The sequence below is a fragment of the Amblyomma americanum genome, chromosome 8 (assembly GCF_052857255.1).
Source record: "Amblyomma americanum isolate KBUSLIRL-KWMA chromosome 8, ASM5285725v1, whole genome shotgun sequence".
NCBI classification, from domain to species: Eukaryota; Metazoa; Arthropoda; class Arachnida; order Ixodida; family Ixodidae; genus Amblyomma; species Amblyomma americanum.
Window position 1 is genome coordinate 76,626,199 of NC_135504.1, and position 14,579 is coordinate 76,640,777.

Consider the following 14,579-nt stretch of genomic DNA (forward strand, 5'->3'; position numbering starts at 1 on the left):
TGTGCGTTTATTTTTGTGGTTCATTTCCTGGCGGCCAATATTTATTAAGTCACAGTCGGCCGGGCATGCGCTGCCTTCCTCGAACCACGTGTCGGCGCTAAACAGAACCACTGGTCCTTGTCATGAAAGCTTTTAATCCCTCAGGCCGTAAACAAATGTATTCCGCAAATCAATATAACTTTCAGATGGGCGAACTTGTTTCGCGTTTCATCGGCGTGCACCGAGTGATAGAGAGCTTAAAGGATTTTTTTAATGTGCAACAGGACCGAACGGAAATATCCACCCGTATATATATGCTCATCACTATACAACATCAAAATTTTAATGGGCGCACTTTCATAGTGCGAATTTCGTGAAGGGGGAGCTTCCTTTAGCTAGGCACGGATACGTCGAGCATAAACCACGAACAAACGGTGCGCAATGGTGTGGTTTAAAAGCATTGACTGATGGCGTATCACGCTTGTAACTACACAACGTGAACTCTACAGTGTCAACAGACACACAACGCACACACACTACACACGTGCACACAAACAAGCATGCAATGCACCCTACAACACGCAGGAAAGGTATAAATGAAGACGACAGCTGTCACAGTCAGATTTCATTTCCACGAACTCATCTTAGCTCACAGTCACAGCAATCGATTATTAAAGGGAACGAAAAGGGGTGCCTTCTTTCCACATGTTCACCGATGCGCAGCTCTGGGTTCTTGGAGCTCCTTTCTGTGTATCTGATGTCCACCCATGTTCTCTGGGAGGGGAGGTTGCAACCTGAAAAAAGTGTCTTGTGCGTAGGTCCTTGCATTGCTCCAACACTTAGTGACTTGTACCTTGTCCAGAAATATAGATTCCTTCACAACGCCCTCACCGGGACAAGTGCTGGGAAAGTGTTCAGGTATACGTCGATGACTACCTTGTGCTCTGTGATAGCTAAGCCACGAACACCCATCACGCAACTTTGGAGGCAGTAGCGTGCTTTAACCATGCCGTTCAGCCACTTTCCATTAAGCACGAAGTTCCTGTGCAATGTTCTAATAGATTCCTTCGTCTCAGACTTGATCTCGATAGGGGGAAGGTCTGCTGGGCCTATATAAACCCAAAGGCGACAAGACGCCGCTCCCTTTCCAATCGGCACACTCGAAACTAGCGAAAAGAGCAACTGCGAACCTCTGTTCGTCAAATGCGTTCAAAAAGTCATGTATTCACGCAGTGGAATCCAGCTTTCGTGGCCAGGTTGACCGCCTTACGGGAGCTGGGTACCCCTCCCACTTGCTTGTGTCTGTGGCGGAACGGTTGAATAAGAACCTAAAACTCGAGCCTGTTGCTGCCGAACAAGGTCACGATGGCCGAAGGACGAAAGACAAACGAAGAATTGTGCCTCTGGCATATGTGCACAAATATCCCACCGCTTGGAAAGGATTGGGTGCGAAGCAGGAGTTATTAGGGAGTATTAGAATAGGGGACCCTAAGGCTTGGGGGCCTCAAGGAAACAGCGGGCCCCAGCGCTACGTGCGACTGCGCCGGTGAGTTTTACAATAGAGGTCTCCCCTACGCAGCGGGGCCAGGCTTGCGTTTGTCGATTGCAGCGCCCTTACGGCACACCAAAAAGATACTTTTTAAAACGATTTTAAAATACGTGTTTATTTCTTCATCACAAACTGTTATTATTGCGGGGATATAATTTAAGAGCAAATATTAACAAGTTAGTGTATTTAAACACATTTTTTTTAAGTCGATGCCAAATCGGTGAGCCAAGTCGTCTCCATGGCGACCAAACAATATGGGTACTCGCTAAGCCTAGCAGCTCTGTAAACACAGATCCAATCTGAAAATCTGGCGCATTTAATCGCTAAAATTATGTGGTGCAGGCATCTGCAGACAAAGGGAAAGCTTGATGTGCTTTTCGTTTGCCGTGAACTTAATACACGGAGCAACGGCGACATAGAATCGGTGATGAAGCGAGAGGTCCAGCTTCGATGGGCGCCACCATGTTGCCTGAACGTAGAGCTGCGTTGGGGCGCACCACTGGATGCCGCATTCCCGCTTTCCGAGGTGGGCGCAAGTGAAGCCACCGGAAGTGTGGCGGCATGCCCCGGAAATGCTGTGTCGTATAATTGAATGCAATAAGGCGCGTCTTTCGTGCCTTCATTCTCAGTTATTTGCGTTGCTCTCGTGTAATATCTGCTGTTATATGAAGGGAACAAGCAACCTGAACGCGAGAAATGTGAGCATCGTTTCGGGAACCCTGTAATTTCAGGGAAACCGAAGAAAATAGGCATGCACGTCTCACCCTGTCTAGGCCTGGTCACGGCAAAGTGGTACGTGCATTAAACATCACGTTCTTCACTTCCGAGCGTAAAGGAGCAGTATTCGAATGACGATAAGGCTAAGGACATCTTAAAGCAGAATTTATGCGCAAGAATGAAGGTCCACTCGACTTCTCCCGAGAGTACAGCGGCAGTTCTACACTGGAACGACGTGAGGCATCAACAAGACATCCCCTGTAGGATAGATGGAGATTTAAGATTTTACCTTTCATTTGAGGTACTGCGGCTCCAAGAGACCCTGTACCATCACGGCTTTGCGTCGTGTACAGCAAATGTTTCTACGAAAGCGGAGTTGGAGCCAGCCGAACTTCCTGCACTGCAATATCTCCGGGACAATTGGTCACATTCTTTGCGATTACCGCCTCTGCACTGATGCAAGGAGACGACTGGAAGCTACCGTCCAACGGTTGGACTCGCCCTCTCTTGGAAGAAGCTGTCTTTCGCCAGGGCCTGATGGCCTCTCACTCATGCTGGGGTCCTGTGCAGAGCCTACATTAATTACACTGCACATCACGCGTGTGCGGTTACGTGTGTCTGTGCGCGTGCGTGCGTGTGCTTACCTACAACCTGTCTGTGCAGCTGTACGTGGACGGCACCATTAACGCTATGAAAGCTGCGCGACCATAAGTGAGTGTGCTAAGTTGTGAGTGCATGGAAGCCCATCTTTGAACCATGTGCAAGTGATGTGCATCTGTGTGTGTGCAAAACATAGACCGCAAGTGTTAGGCATTGGAATCTATGTGACACACTGAGTACGGGCCAGTGTGTGCGTGGAAATCGCATTGCAGTATGGCATCATCACCTTCCATTCATACATAACACTGTGTCATAGCACAATCACATTTATATAGCAGCACCTACAAGCAGCGTGCGAAATAATTTTTTGTACTTATTCAAAGGCAAAATCGAAGGAGCGTTAAAGTGAGACATAAATTATATTCTTGTCCTCCGAGACAAGCATAATGCAAGACAACTGGGGCATGGAAGTTTCACAATAGTTTTCTTATTTATTTATTTATTTATTTATTTATTTATTTATTTATTTATTTATTTATTTATTTATTTATTTATTTATTTATGAAATACTGCGGACACAAAGTCCAAGCAGGGTGGGCGTACAAGTGAGCGAAATAAGAAAGAAATAACACTGGAAGATAGACAGATAATTGGTTAGACCTCATGGGGCAATGGTTGGTTTATTTGATTCCAATCTATTATAGTTCGTGGGAACAATGAAAACTTGTAGGTGTCTGTTTTGGCGAATATAGGGGTTAGAAAACTAGGGTGGTAATGTCGGGTTTGTCTGGCAGATAACGGCTTTAAGTATAATGAGGCGTCCAGAACAAATTTGTTCTCTAATAAAAGCGCAAGAAACTCTAACCCTAACTTTTTTCTTCGGAGTTCAAGTCGTTCAATTTGGTTAATTTCCATCAAAGTGGTGGGGGAGTCAGTCTTGGCATATTTATTAAAGATGAATCTAACAGCCTTTCTCTGTATTCGTTCCAAATTGGCTATGTTAGATTTTGTATACGGGTCCCACACTACGCATGCGTATTCGAGTTTTGGTCTGATTATAGAAGAATAACAAAGTAGCTTGATGTTAGGAGGCGCGTTCTTCAGTTTATGTCTTAAGCAGCACAATTTGCGAATTGCGGAAGAGCAAATGTTATTGATATGCAAGTTCCACGTTAATTTGCTAGTTATAGTTATGCCTAAGTATTTGTAGTTAGATACTTGTTCAAAAGGGGACGAAATTAATTTGTATGTGTAACTATGTGGTATGTTTTTTCTTGTTATCGGAAGATACACACTTTTGTCAGCATTGAGAACCATGCCTCATTGGTCGCACCATTTCAAAACATTGTTCACAGCATTGTTCAAAACATTCTGGTCATCCCTATTAGTAATTTCTTTGAATAATATACAATCGTCTGCGAACAATATAATATGCACTGATGGGCTAATTCCTTGAACAATGTAATTAATATATAAAAGAAAAAGCAGAGGGCCCAAGACACTTCCCTGTGGTATACCGGATGAAACTGGAAGAGAGCCCGAACATTGTCCACCAACTTCAACAAACTGCCTGCGGTCCTTTAAGTATGCGGTTATCCAAGTTATGAAAATTTCAGGAATGCCAATATGTTTCATTTTTAGAATTAATTTATCATGAGGAACTTTGTCGAACGCCTTGCTGAAATCTGAAAAAAATTGCATCAATTTGGCCCTTACTATATATACAGGGTGCGAATGAGTTAATTACCGTAATCAGTTGTGTTACTGTCGAGAAACCCCTTCTGAACCCGTGTTGGAATTCGTTTATGACCAAATTTTTTTTCTAGAAATTCATTCACACAGTGTGCAACTATATACTCTAGTAGCTTACAGCACGATGAAGTCAATGATATGGGACGATAGTTTTGCAGCAAAAGACGATTTCCTTTTTTGTAAACGGGGACAATTCAGGCTGTCCTCCAGTCATCAGGTAATTTTCTTGTCAGCAAATAAGCACGAAATATGATCACGAGGAATTTCGCCAGGGTTTCAGCATAACGACGAAGGAATACATTTGGAATATTATCAGGACCACATGACGTTTTCGTTTTTAAGTTTAATAACATAGAAAAGACACCTGAATAAGATATGAAATTCACTTCAGAAAGATGATACACCCGGCTATTCGCGGTACACGCGCTCGGAGCGGAAAATACGCTTTGAAAGTACTCATTAAAATGCTGGGCAATAGCCATCGGATCACATACCATAGCGTTATTCACCGAAACTTGTGACACGGTTTTCTTTTTCTCACTGATGTAATTCCAAAATTTACTTGGCTCGTTTTTTATGAAATTTTGAAGTGATGTGTTAAAAAATAATCTTTAGAATCACGTATGGCGCATGCTAGATTGCCGAGCAAATGTTTTATCTGTTTAGGGTGTGTGTGCTTCTTCTTGTGCCGTTTTACCTTTCGCCGGAGTTGAATTATGTTACGTGTCATCCATGGGGTTTCCTTACGTTCTTTTCTATATCTGCTTGGTACAAAAGTTTCGATGCAATAAAAACAAATTTTTTTGAACCGGTCCCAGAGTGCGCAGACATCAGTATCATCGAAATCTAGAAAGCAGGTTTCTAGATGCTCAGTTACAGATGCGTCGTTAGCACGTGAATAATCTTTTAAACAACGTAGTGATGATTGTTTGTTTTTAGTGTGTTGTACCAAAGGTAAGGAAGCACTAACTAGGCAGTGATCAGAAAGCCCCTGCTCCACAGCGACAGTAAACCTTACAAGATTGCGAGGCAGGAACAACAGATCTAATAATGATTTCGTGGAACCAACTTGACGGGTTGGTTTGTGAACTATTTGCATCAAGTTGTGAGTTAGCATTATATTAAACATTTTATTTGCATGCTTACTGTTAGCGCCAAAACACTCAAGGCGTTCCCAATCCACACCAGGCAAGTTGAAATCTCCCATCAACAAAATTTTGCTATTTTCGTGCTGTGACATATGATTTTGTAGTTTATTTAAGCAGTCAGGTCCAGATTTGGGACGTCTATACAGAGCATATAAAACGAATTTATGACCCCAGCAAGACAATTTTACGCATAGGCATTCAATTTCTGGTACCTAGTCCTGCAAGACGGCCGCAATTTGTTTCTTAATGAGGATAGCTATGCCACCACCTCTAGATTCTCTATCTTTTCGAAATACCGTGTAGGCGGGAGGAAATACATCATCATCATTCACTTCGCTGTGAAGCCACGTCTCCGTAATCACTGTAATGTGTGGATCATGCTGTGATAAGGTTATTTCAAGATTGGCTGTTTTATTAACTAAACTACGTGCATTAAGGTTCGCTACGCGCAGCTGCTTGCATTGTTCCGAGTGACGTCATGCCTCGTCCTCTTGAGGTGTTCTAGGTTTTGAGGAGGCTATCTTTACGCGCTTATTTTGGGATTCATCCCAGACGAACATATCTTTATCCACTTTTAGCTTATCGTGAAAAAGGGCGACCTTTATTTATAACATTTATTAATCAAAATTATTACAATGATTATTTGAACAGAAAAATGAAGCGATTTATTACACAGCTATTCATCCACATAATGCACACAGTGCCTTTTAACAAATCAATAATAATGTATTTATTTTTAAAAATACATTGACTAGCAAGGAAATAAGTGAGCTGCAGTGCATCAGTAGGAAACTGCCAGAACGTCAGATTTCTTCATCCCCAATGCAATGCAGTTCTTGTGCAAGAATTTCGGGAATATAGTTGACTCTCAGTAAGTCAAAACCGAAGGAGGCCACATTTTTTTCTATGCAAATGCCGCATTAAGGGAAGCATATTAATAGACTTTAGGGTGACGGGACCAGACTGGAAGTTCCAGTTAAGCGAGTTTGACTTGACGAGAGTCCAATACAATGATGTTTACGGGTGTCTGAATAAAATGAGTTTTGACAGTCGCTTGCGAATTTTGAGACCAGTGAGCTTTGCTGTTGCTCTTTTTGCAGCATGATGCATTCTGGTCTTTACATAACATCTAGTTACACATTTCACAAGGCGAACAAAACGGTTAGATTCAACAGCTGATTCAAACTTATGGTGGTGTAGATCAGAGTACAACTCACGAGGGTGTCCAGACAACTCTCTTATAACCCTTACTGTCAGGTAATCAGCATTGTATTCCTTTAGATTACCATCATGCAACTTCTTTTGCTGCCGAATCACCTTTTCGGTACGCTGGCAGATGTGAGTTGTGGAGGAAGACGGCTTGGTGAGACTATCGCGATTTTTCCTGCTCAATAGTGCTGGGGGGTGTGTTTCTGCAATGGCAGCTGCATGGTACACAGTGCAAGGAATTTTCTGCTGTACCATTCGGCAAACAAACCCTGCGATGCAGTCAGTGACATTGGTCACATAAGGAGAAAGCAAAGGAAGGCTTTCTAGTTCATCTAATGTACTTTCTTCTGTGAGCTCTGTGCCTAGTGGGACATTGCCTGTGCCATTTTTTTTTGCTCTTGTCATGTCCAGTTCATCATGTGCTCAAGAGTCACTGCTGACATCCAAGATGCGGGTTTCATCTCACGATGAACAATTCCCTCGACCACCGTTTACCTCATTGTGGATGACAAGTCGTTTGTAAGCAGCAACTAACTGCGACGCTGTAGGGTTCTTATTCCAGCCCCCTTTGGAACGCACAGCACCAAAGAGAGAGAGAGAGAGAAAAATTTATTTGGTGCATTAAGTGTTTAGCGTTCGGTCTTCCTTTGCATCGCTGCAGACTCTTGACCCTCAAAGCAGGGTTTGGCCCCTGGTCCAGGGCTCCACTGAGTTGCGCTGCTTAGCTTGCGTGCTGCACCATTGCCCTTTGGGCGGCGAGCTCGCAGCTGGTGGGCCGGCTCTCCCATTGCTCCGCACTCGGGGTTTTGTGTTGGTGGAACGTGTAGTCTCGCTTACACTCCCAGGTTATATGGTAAAGCGTGGGGGTTGCCCCGCACCACGGGCATGTGTTCCTATACTGTGTAGGATACATCTTGCTAAGCATTTGTAGGTTAAAGAATGTTCCCGTTTGCAGCCTCCGCCAACTAGCTGCTTCTTGTTGTGTGAGGCCCTTATGTGGCGGGGAGTATCTAATTCTCCTGCCCCTTTGGTAGTTTAGGTATTCTGAAAATCCGATCTCCACGGTGAAGTGCTCTCCCAGGGCGTATGGCCGCTCGGCTCGTACGTGATCTCTCGAGCGAAGCTGCCTGCCCTTTCGTTTCCTTCTATCCCCGTGTGTGCCGGAATCCAGATTAATTTGTGGGTTGCTGTTTTTCTGAGGTGTACTGCTTCCCGGAGGATAGCTAAGGCAGCCCTGCAGATTCCACCTTTCGTATAGTTTCTGCATGTCTCTTTTGAGTCCGTTAGGATGACCAATGATTCGTATTTTCGATAGCCCTCAGCCGCTGCCAGCGCAACAGCGACCTCCTCCGCTTCCGTTATCCTGAAGCTACGTGTAGTTGCGCAGGTGATTAGATAGCCTGCGTTATCAACTACCACCGAAGCTGTCTTGTAGTAGCTTTCGCGTCTATTCCATGGATACATGGTTGCATCCGTGAAGACTGTGTTTTTTAATTTGGCTAAGTACCTCTCGACAATCTGCCCGCGCCTGTCTCCTGGCCGCGTGGAGATTTGGGTCCATGTTTTTCGGATTGGGATTGACCTGCAGGGTTTTACGGATCTCGTCGGCTATATCGGCGGATCTATCGAGATGCCCCTTTGGGTCACGACCCAAACTTGCCAGGAGAGCTCTTCCTGCAGCCGTGTTTCTGAGCCGTTGCAGCTGTGCTTCGTGCTGTGCTTCTGCCAGCTCCACAAAGGTGTTGCTGATTCCTAGCTGTAGCAGCTTCTCATTCGATGTGCTTCTTGGTAGGTGGAGTGCCGTCTTGTATGCCTTCCTTAGGATTGTCTCTGCCTGTTCCGTTTCGCTTTTGATCATGGGGTGGTATGGCAGCGAGTAGTAGATGACCCTACTGACTATGAGGCTTCGTAATAGTTTTAGCGTGTCTTCTTCTTTCATTCAATGTCTTCGGTTGGAGACTCTGGTTATCATTCTGCCTACCTGTTCGGCTTACTTGCCGAGCAGGCAGAGTGTGTGGCTGCATTTTCTGCTTGCTTGCAGCCACATCCTTAGGGCTCTTATTATGTTTTTCTCCGGGATGTTTTGCCCCTCTAGTTTCACTTCGAGCGGCGCGTCGGTGGGATGTCTTCGTACCCTCAATAGTTCGGAATTTTCTGTAGAGCAGGCTAGTCCTCTTTTCTTCACGTATCTTTCAACGCATGTTGCTGCTCGTTGTAGCAGATCTTGCTTTTCCCCCAGGGATACATGGTTCACCCAGACCGTGATGTCGTCTGCGTCCATCGCGTGCTGGATGTCCTGGATTCTGCTCAGTCTTCTCGCTAGACCGATCATAGCCACATTAAAGAGTATGGGCGAGATGACCGAGCCTTGGGGTGTTCCTTTGCTTGGGGTGGTGAAGACGTCACTCCTCAGCTCCCCTAGTCCCACCGCGGCAGTTCAGTTGGTCAAGAAGTCTTTGACATAGTCATGGATTCTTCTCCCGCAGTTGGTGTTGTTTAGCCCCTCCATTATAGCGGCGTGGCCGACGTTGTCGAGTGCCATGACTACGTTCTCCCCTTGTTTGGGCATTGTCTCCAGGACTTCTTTAAGCTGCAGAAGTACGTCCTGCGTCGAGAGGTTCGCCCTGAAGCCGAACATGGTGCCCGGGTAGAGCCTCTTGTTTTCTAGGTGTTGCTGGATGCGTTTCGTGACGATCATCTTGTACAGTTTTCCCAGGCAAGAAGTGAGGGAAACAACTCTATGTGGTCTTGTGACAACTTGTATGTCAGCAGGTAATGCAGTGGTGGTGCTTCACTAAAGAGCAGAGAACATGGTGTCCGGGTAGAGCCTCTTGTTTTCTAGGCGTTGCTGGATGCGTTTCGTGACGATCCTCTCGTACAGTTTTCCCAGGCAAGAAGTGAGGGAAAACAACTCTATGTGGTCTTGTGACAACTTGTATGTCAGTAGGTAACGCAGTGGTGGTGCTTCACCAAAGAGCAGAGAACATGGTGTCCGGGTAGAGCCTCTTGTTTTCTGGGTGTTGCTGGATGCGTTTCGTGACGGTCCTCTCGTACAGTTTTCCCAGGCAAGAAGTGAGGGAAAACAACTCTATGTGGTCTTGTGACAACTTGTATGTCAGCAGGTAACGCAGTGGTGGTGCTTCACCAAAGAGCAGAGAACATGCCAAGCCTTGGACACTTGCAATGGTCACGAGAAAGCCAAGGAAAGCCGTACTCCGGGATGTAAAAAAGATTGACTTCCCTGATACATCAGTAAGGCCTTTAATGCACTCTCTAGCTTCGTGTAAAAAAACTTCAGGTGCTGTTACTGCTGGGCCTGAGTGGTGCCTTTAAGCCTTTGGCCAGTGGGTTACATGAGTTGATGCCGTCAAATAGTTGATCGAAGACACGAATGAATTTAGTTGGCTCTGAATTTTTGAACTGCAGCATTTGTAAGTCCTCCCGGCAGAAATCAATAACATCTGCCACATTACTGCTTAAGGTTTGGGCTGCAAGGTTTACCTTCATTTTTTGCTTCTCCCAGTCAATGTGTGCGACACGCAACTTTGTTGCTGCATGTAGGCCTTCATTTTCCTGGTGGTCATGAAGTTGTGCTACATAATTCTATTCTACTAATGATCCAGAAGAATATTTGAGCCACTTCAATGAAGCAAAGGCATTTCGTACCAACTTCAACATGTGACATGGATCTAAGTAACAGTAAATCCTGTCTTGTTTGACAGGGTGGGGAAACCACGGTGGAAATGTAGACTCATCGTCAGTAACGGCTCCCAGTTCCTTAAACATAGTGAAGTTCCATCGAAGTCCATCACTTGTCAAAGAAGTCACAACTACACCTGCATCATGCAGTTTCATCCGTTTCTTAGCACTTGTTGCAGCAGTTGCGCAGGCTTCAAGCTTCCTTTTTAATGCCCTTGGGGTGTCGAACACAGCATAGTTGGGCTCAGTTGCCTGAAGGAAAAAGAGCAGTTGGTAGAGTAAGCAATCCTGTGTGTAACTTGTGTGAGCAAAAATTAACTTCCAATATCCTCTCTATTTGACAGTTTATCACATTTGCAGCCATACAGTTTGACTAGGAAGAGAGGATACAGGAAGCAAATACAGAGCATTTAAACCTGTGTGTTTTGGAACACACTTCACACCCTGATGGCACAAACATGTCTTCATATGTCCACATGATGCCAAAGGAACACCCATTGCTTGAAATTAAAAGCAAAAATAATGATTCTGGGTTGACGATGTAAAAAATGTTTATATCCATTACGCCTACAGCACACCTAGTTTTTCAGGCTTTTTGAGATGACTCTCACAGCATAATAGCACCGGTGTTGGCGGACAGCACGAAAGGGGCAAATCGTTAACTAATTTCTAACCGTTAAATTCTGTACGTGGTAATATAAAAAGCTATTAAAAACTTATCCCCCACCCACACTATTATAGCGGATTCAGTCCAATTTGAAGGGCCATGATAAAAAAAAATAAAGCCTAGTAGAGAACGAAGAAATTAAAATTGAAAATAAAAACAAAAGCTTGATACGTGATAGCATATATATATATATATATATATATATATATATATATATATATATATATATATATATATATATATATATATATATATATATATATATATATATATATATATATATATATATATATATACATATATATATACATATATATATATATATATATATATATATATATATATATATATATATATATATATATATATATATATATATATATATATATATATATATATATATATATATATCAAAACCTTGACTGACTTGTTTGTGAAGGGTGTCGTCGTTTTTCGTTAGTTTTACTCCGGTCGTAGCACTGTGCCTACGTACAATTGAGTTCGTCGTTTAGGCCAAGCAGAAATGTTATCGATAAACGTGAACGGATCTTGTATTAGCTCTTCTGCTAGGAGGGAAAAGTTGTTGATGGGCCCCATTTTACCCCTTTGTGATGCATCACGGCTAAGAGCTCGACCTTGACGACATACCTATTGACGGCACCTTTAGAATTGTTTAAAACTAAACTGACTTAGCTTACGTCGTCCGAGGTGTCCTGCGGTGGAGTTGCACAGTTGCTGCTGGCCACGTGAACAGGGGGAGTGCCGCTGTCTTCTCTCCTTTTCCTGGGTGACCTCGATCCTCTTTGCAGTTTTCTGAAATAGCCAGGATTTGTGTAGAAAAGTAATTTGAGTGTGTATTCGCTGCATGCGATGTCACACCTATTAAGAAAAAGTACACGTGGATGAAAACTGTATACCTCTGGTAGATGACAAACGCAACCATTTAATGCACGCTATGAATACACAACGAAGCATGTGCACTTGCAGCAATACACATGCCTTCAAGCTGTTAATTATAATACACAACGAAGAAATTCGTCTTTCGCACATGCCAAGGCTAAGAATGCAAACTTAGTTTTTTTTTCGGCGTCTGCCATTCCAATTAATATATTTTTTTAAACAATGACGTTAGATCCTGTTACGATGTTCCCGGGCGGCGGCACCGCCGCTCTAGTAGTGAACGAGACGGTCGTGCCATGCAGAAGACACCAGGTTTATTCACACTCGTGAATATAAAGGAAAGTCAAGGGGAGAGGGAAAGCATGATAGCGATCAAGGAAAGAGTGCGCACATGCGCACTAGAGGGAATGGCTTGGTCGTCCAGTTCATGGGTTAGAGCAGATCCTAAAAGCGCCTTTTGTTGCAAAGACCCCGCCATACACTATTCTTCCCCCCTGACGCACCTCCGCGTGCACTCGTGTGAGGCACACGCTAGGGTGATGGGTGTACACGGTTGCAGTGGTTGAGGCATCAGGATACCACCACACCAGCACGACGAATAAAAACGAATTCAGATGCATAGTACTGTGCGCGGTATAATACCAAACGGTACTTGATGCCCTCCATTGTATAAGAAATATCATACCTTTTGCGAGGTGTTCAGGGAACGAGAACACCGTCGGCACCGCATCTGGTACTAGCCTTGTCCTCGTCCCGGTCCTATCGAAACACGACTCCGTGAAATGGTCACTTAACAGTCGGCTTCCTGAAGAAGGTTTCCACTTGTCTCTTCTTAAATTTATGACCCATTGCTGATATAGCTCGGGCTTAGAGAGCGGAAATCTGCATAGAACAATACCGAGCATCAGCGACGTCAGCTATGCATTGTGTCGTCTGCTACATAAGCTGCATCATGTAAATTACGCATTAACCTCGAACGCTAAGAAAACATCGTGCTGCACTTGTTGGTTCATTCTCAGAAATGCCTTTTGCAACGCAACGGGACGACAGAGAGCACAAGGTTCCGTGACTGGCGGTTTTTTGTGCTGCGCTGTCTTGTCGTCTGCTCTGCGCGAACCCTTTGCGCGCGAAAGACCGTTCATCTAAGCATTTACTTGTGAAACGTCTTTTTCGACGACTTCTCCGGTCTGTTCGAGCATTTTATGGCGCAACAGGCTGACATGGTTATAGAAAAAGAACAGGAACAATGAATAGAGAAAATGCTAACCGAAAAATGAAAACTGAAGGCGAAAAACTCTGCTGATGGCTCATTTCTTGCACTGCCAAATGCTGACTTCCGGGACATGCCGCCCAACTTCCGGTGGCTTCACTTTTGGGCGCTCGATGCGGCATCCAGCCCCCTAGTGGAGATCAGTGGGGCGCACGCCACGTTAAAGTGCTTTGCTTTAAACCTCCCGCGCTATTTGACGTCAAACGACGCGTACCCGCTAAGCCTAGCAGCTCTGCAAACACGGAAGATATCTGAAAATTTGGCGAGTTTTACCGCTAAAATTTTGTGGTTGAGGCAAGTTCCGACAAGGCGAAAGCTTCGTGCGCCTTTAGTTGGCCGCGAACGTAGCGGAAACGACGAATTGGTGGTGAAGCGAGCGGTCCCCGCTTCGATACACGCCGCCATGTTTTCTGCGCTCACCGGCGTTCACACTATTTCGCCAATTTAGTGTGAGCGTCGCCCGCTCACCTAAGCACCCAAGGGCCGTTAGCGTTCTGCGCATGCGCAGTAGCGTCTCGCTGTTCCCCTATGCCCCAAAGCGATAGGGTGACCCTATACTAAACATCTCTAATGCCCTGCTTAGTATCCCGCGAAAAATGCAAGGCCTCTGCGGACGTGTCAGCGCAGCTGGCTCGTGAAAACAGCAAGCGTGCAGAATAAACCACCAGAGTCGCTTTGCGGAATGCGCAGAAGCCATTGTGCATTCCATGCCATTGAAATGTGGGATAGATTATGTAGGACAAACAGGCAGATGCACCAATGAAAGGCTGAAAGAACAGAAAAGTAACGTCAGTCAAGCATGCAGGCATTTAGGAATTCCTGTCGGAGATTTCCCATCCAAAACTTGAGCAGCAGAATTCGAACGATGTAAAGAGCTGAAAAACGCAGTGAACAGCTAGTGCGTGAGATTAACGAGGCAGCTGATATAGTCAGACGACGAGAATAATGCGTCCAGCACACTGTCCCTACTGCCCACAAAAAAAGAACTTAGTTGTTAAACATGCAATGGTTTTATTTAGTGTGCCAAAAGTACATGCGCTGCATAATGTGCAAGTCATGTATCCGTGACACATGTGATTTTATGCAAGG

The 14,579-nt window shown here is 44.7% G+C and overlaps 1 protein-coding gene across 1 annotated transcript; it reads right to left on the reverse strand.

Annotated features, from left to right (window-relative positions):
• Nucleotides 1–9,920: 9,920 nt before the first annotated feature.
• On the reverse strand, nt 9,921–13,442 carry LOC144102508 (uncharacterized). The gene is made up of 6 exons (XM_077635766.1): nt 13,375–13,442; nt 12,906–13,102; nt 12,724–12,751; nt 12,019–12,133; nt 10,653–10,905; nt 9,921–10,093 (listed from the first exon to the last, which is right to left on the reverse strand). The coding sequence occupies exons 1-6, from the start codon at nt 13,440–13,442 to the stop codon at nt 9,921–9,923; spliced, it is 834 nt and encodes a 277-aa protein (XP_077491892.1).
• Between the last annotated feature and the right edge of the window lie 1,137 nt (nt 13,443–14,579).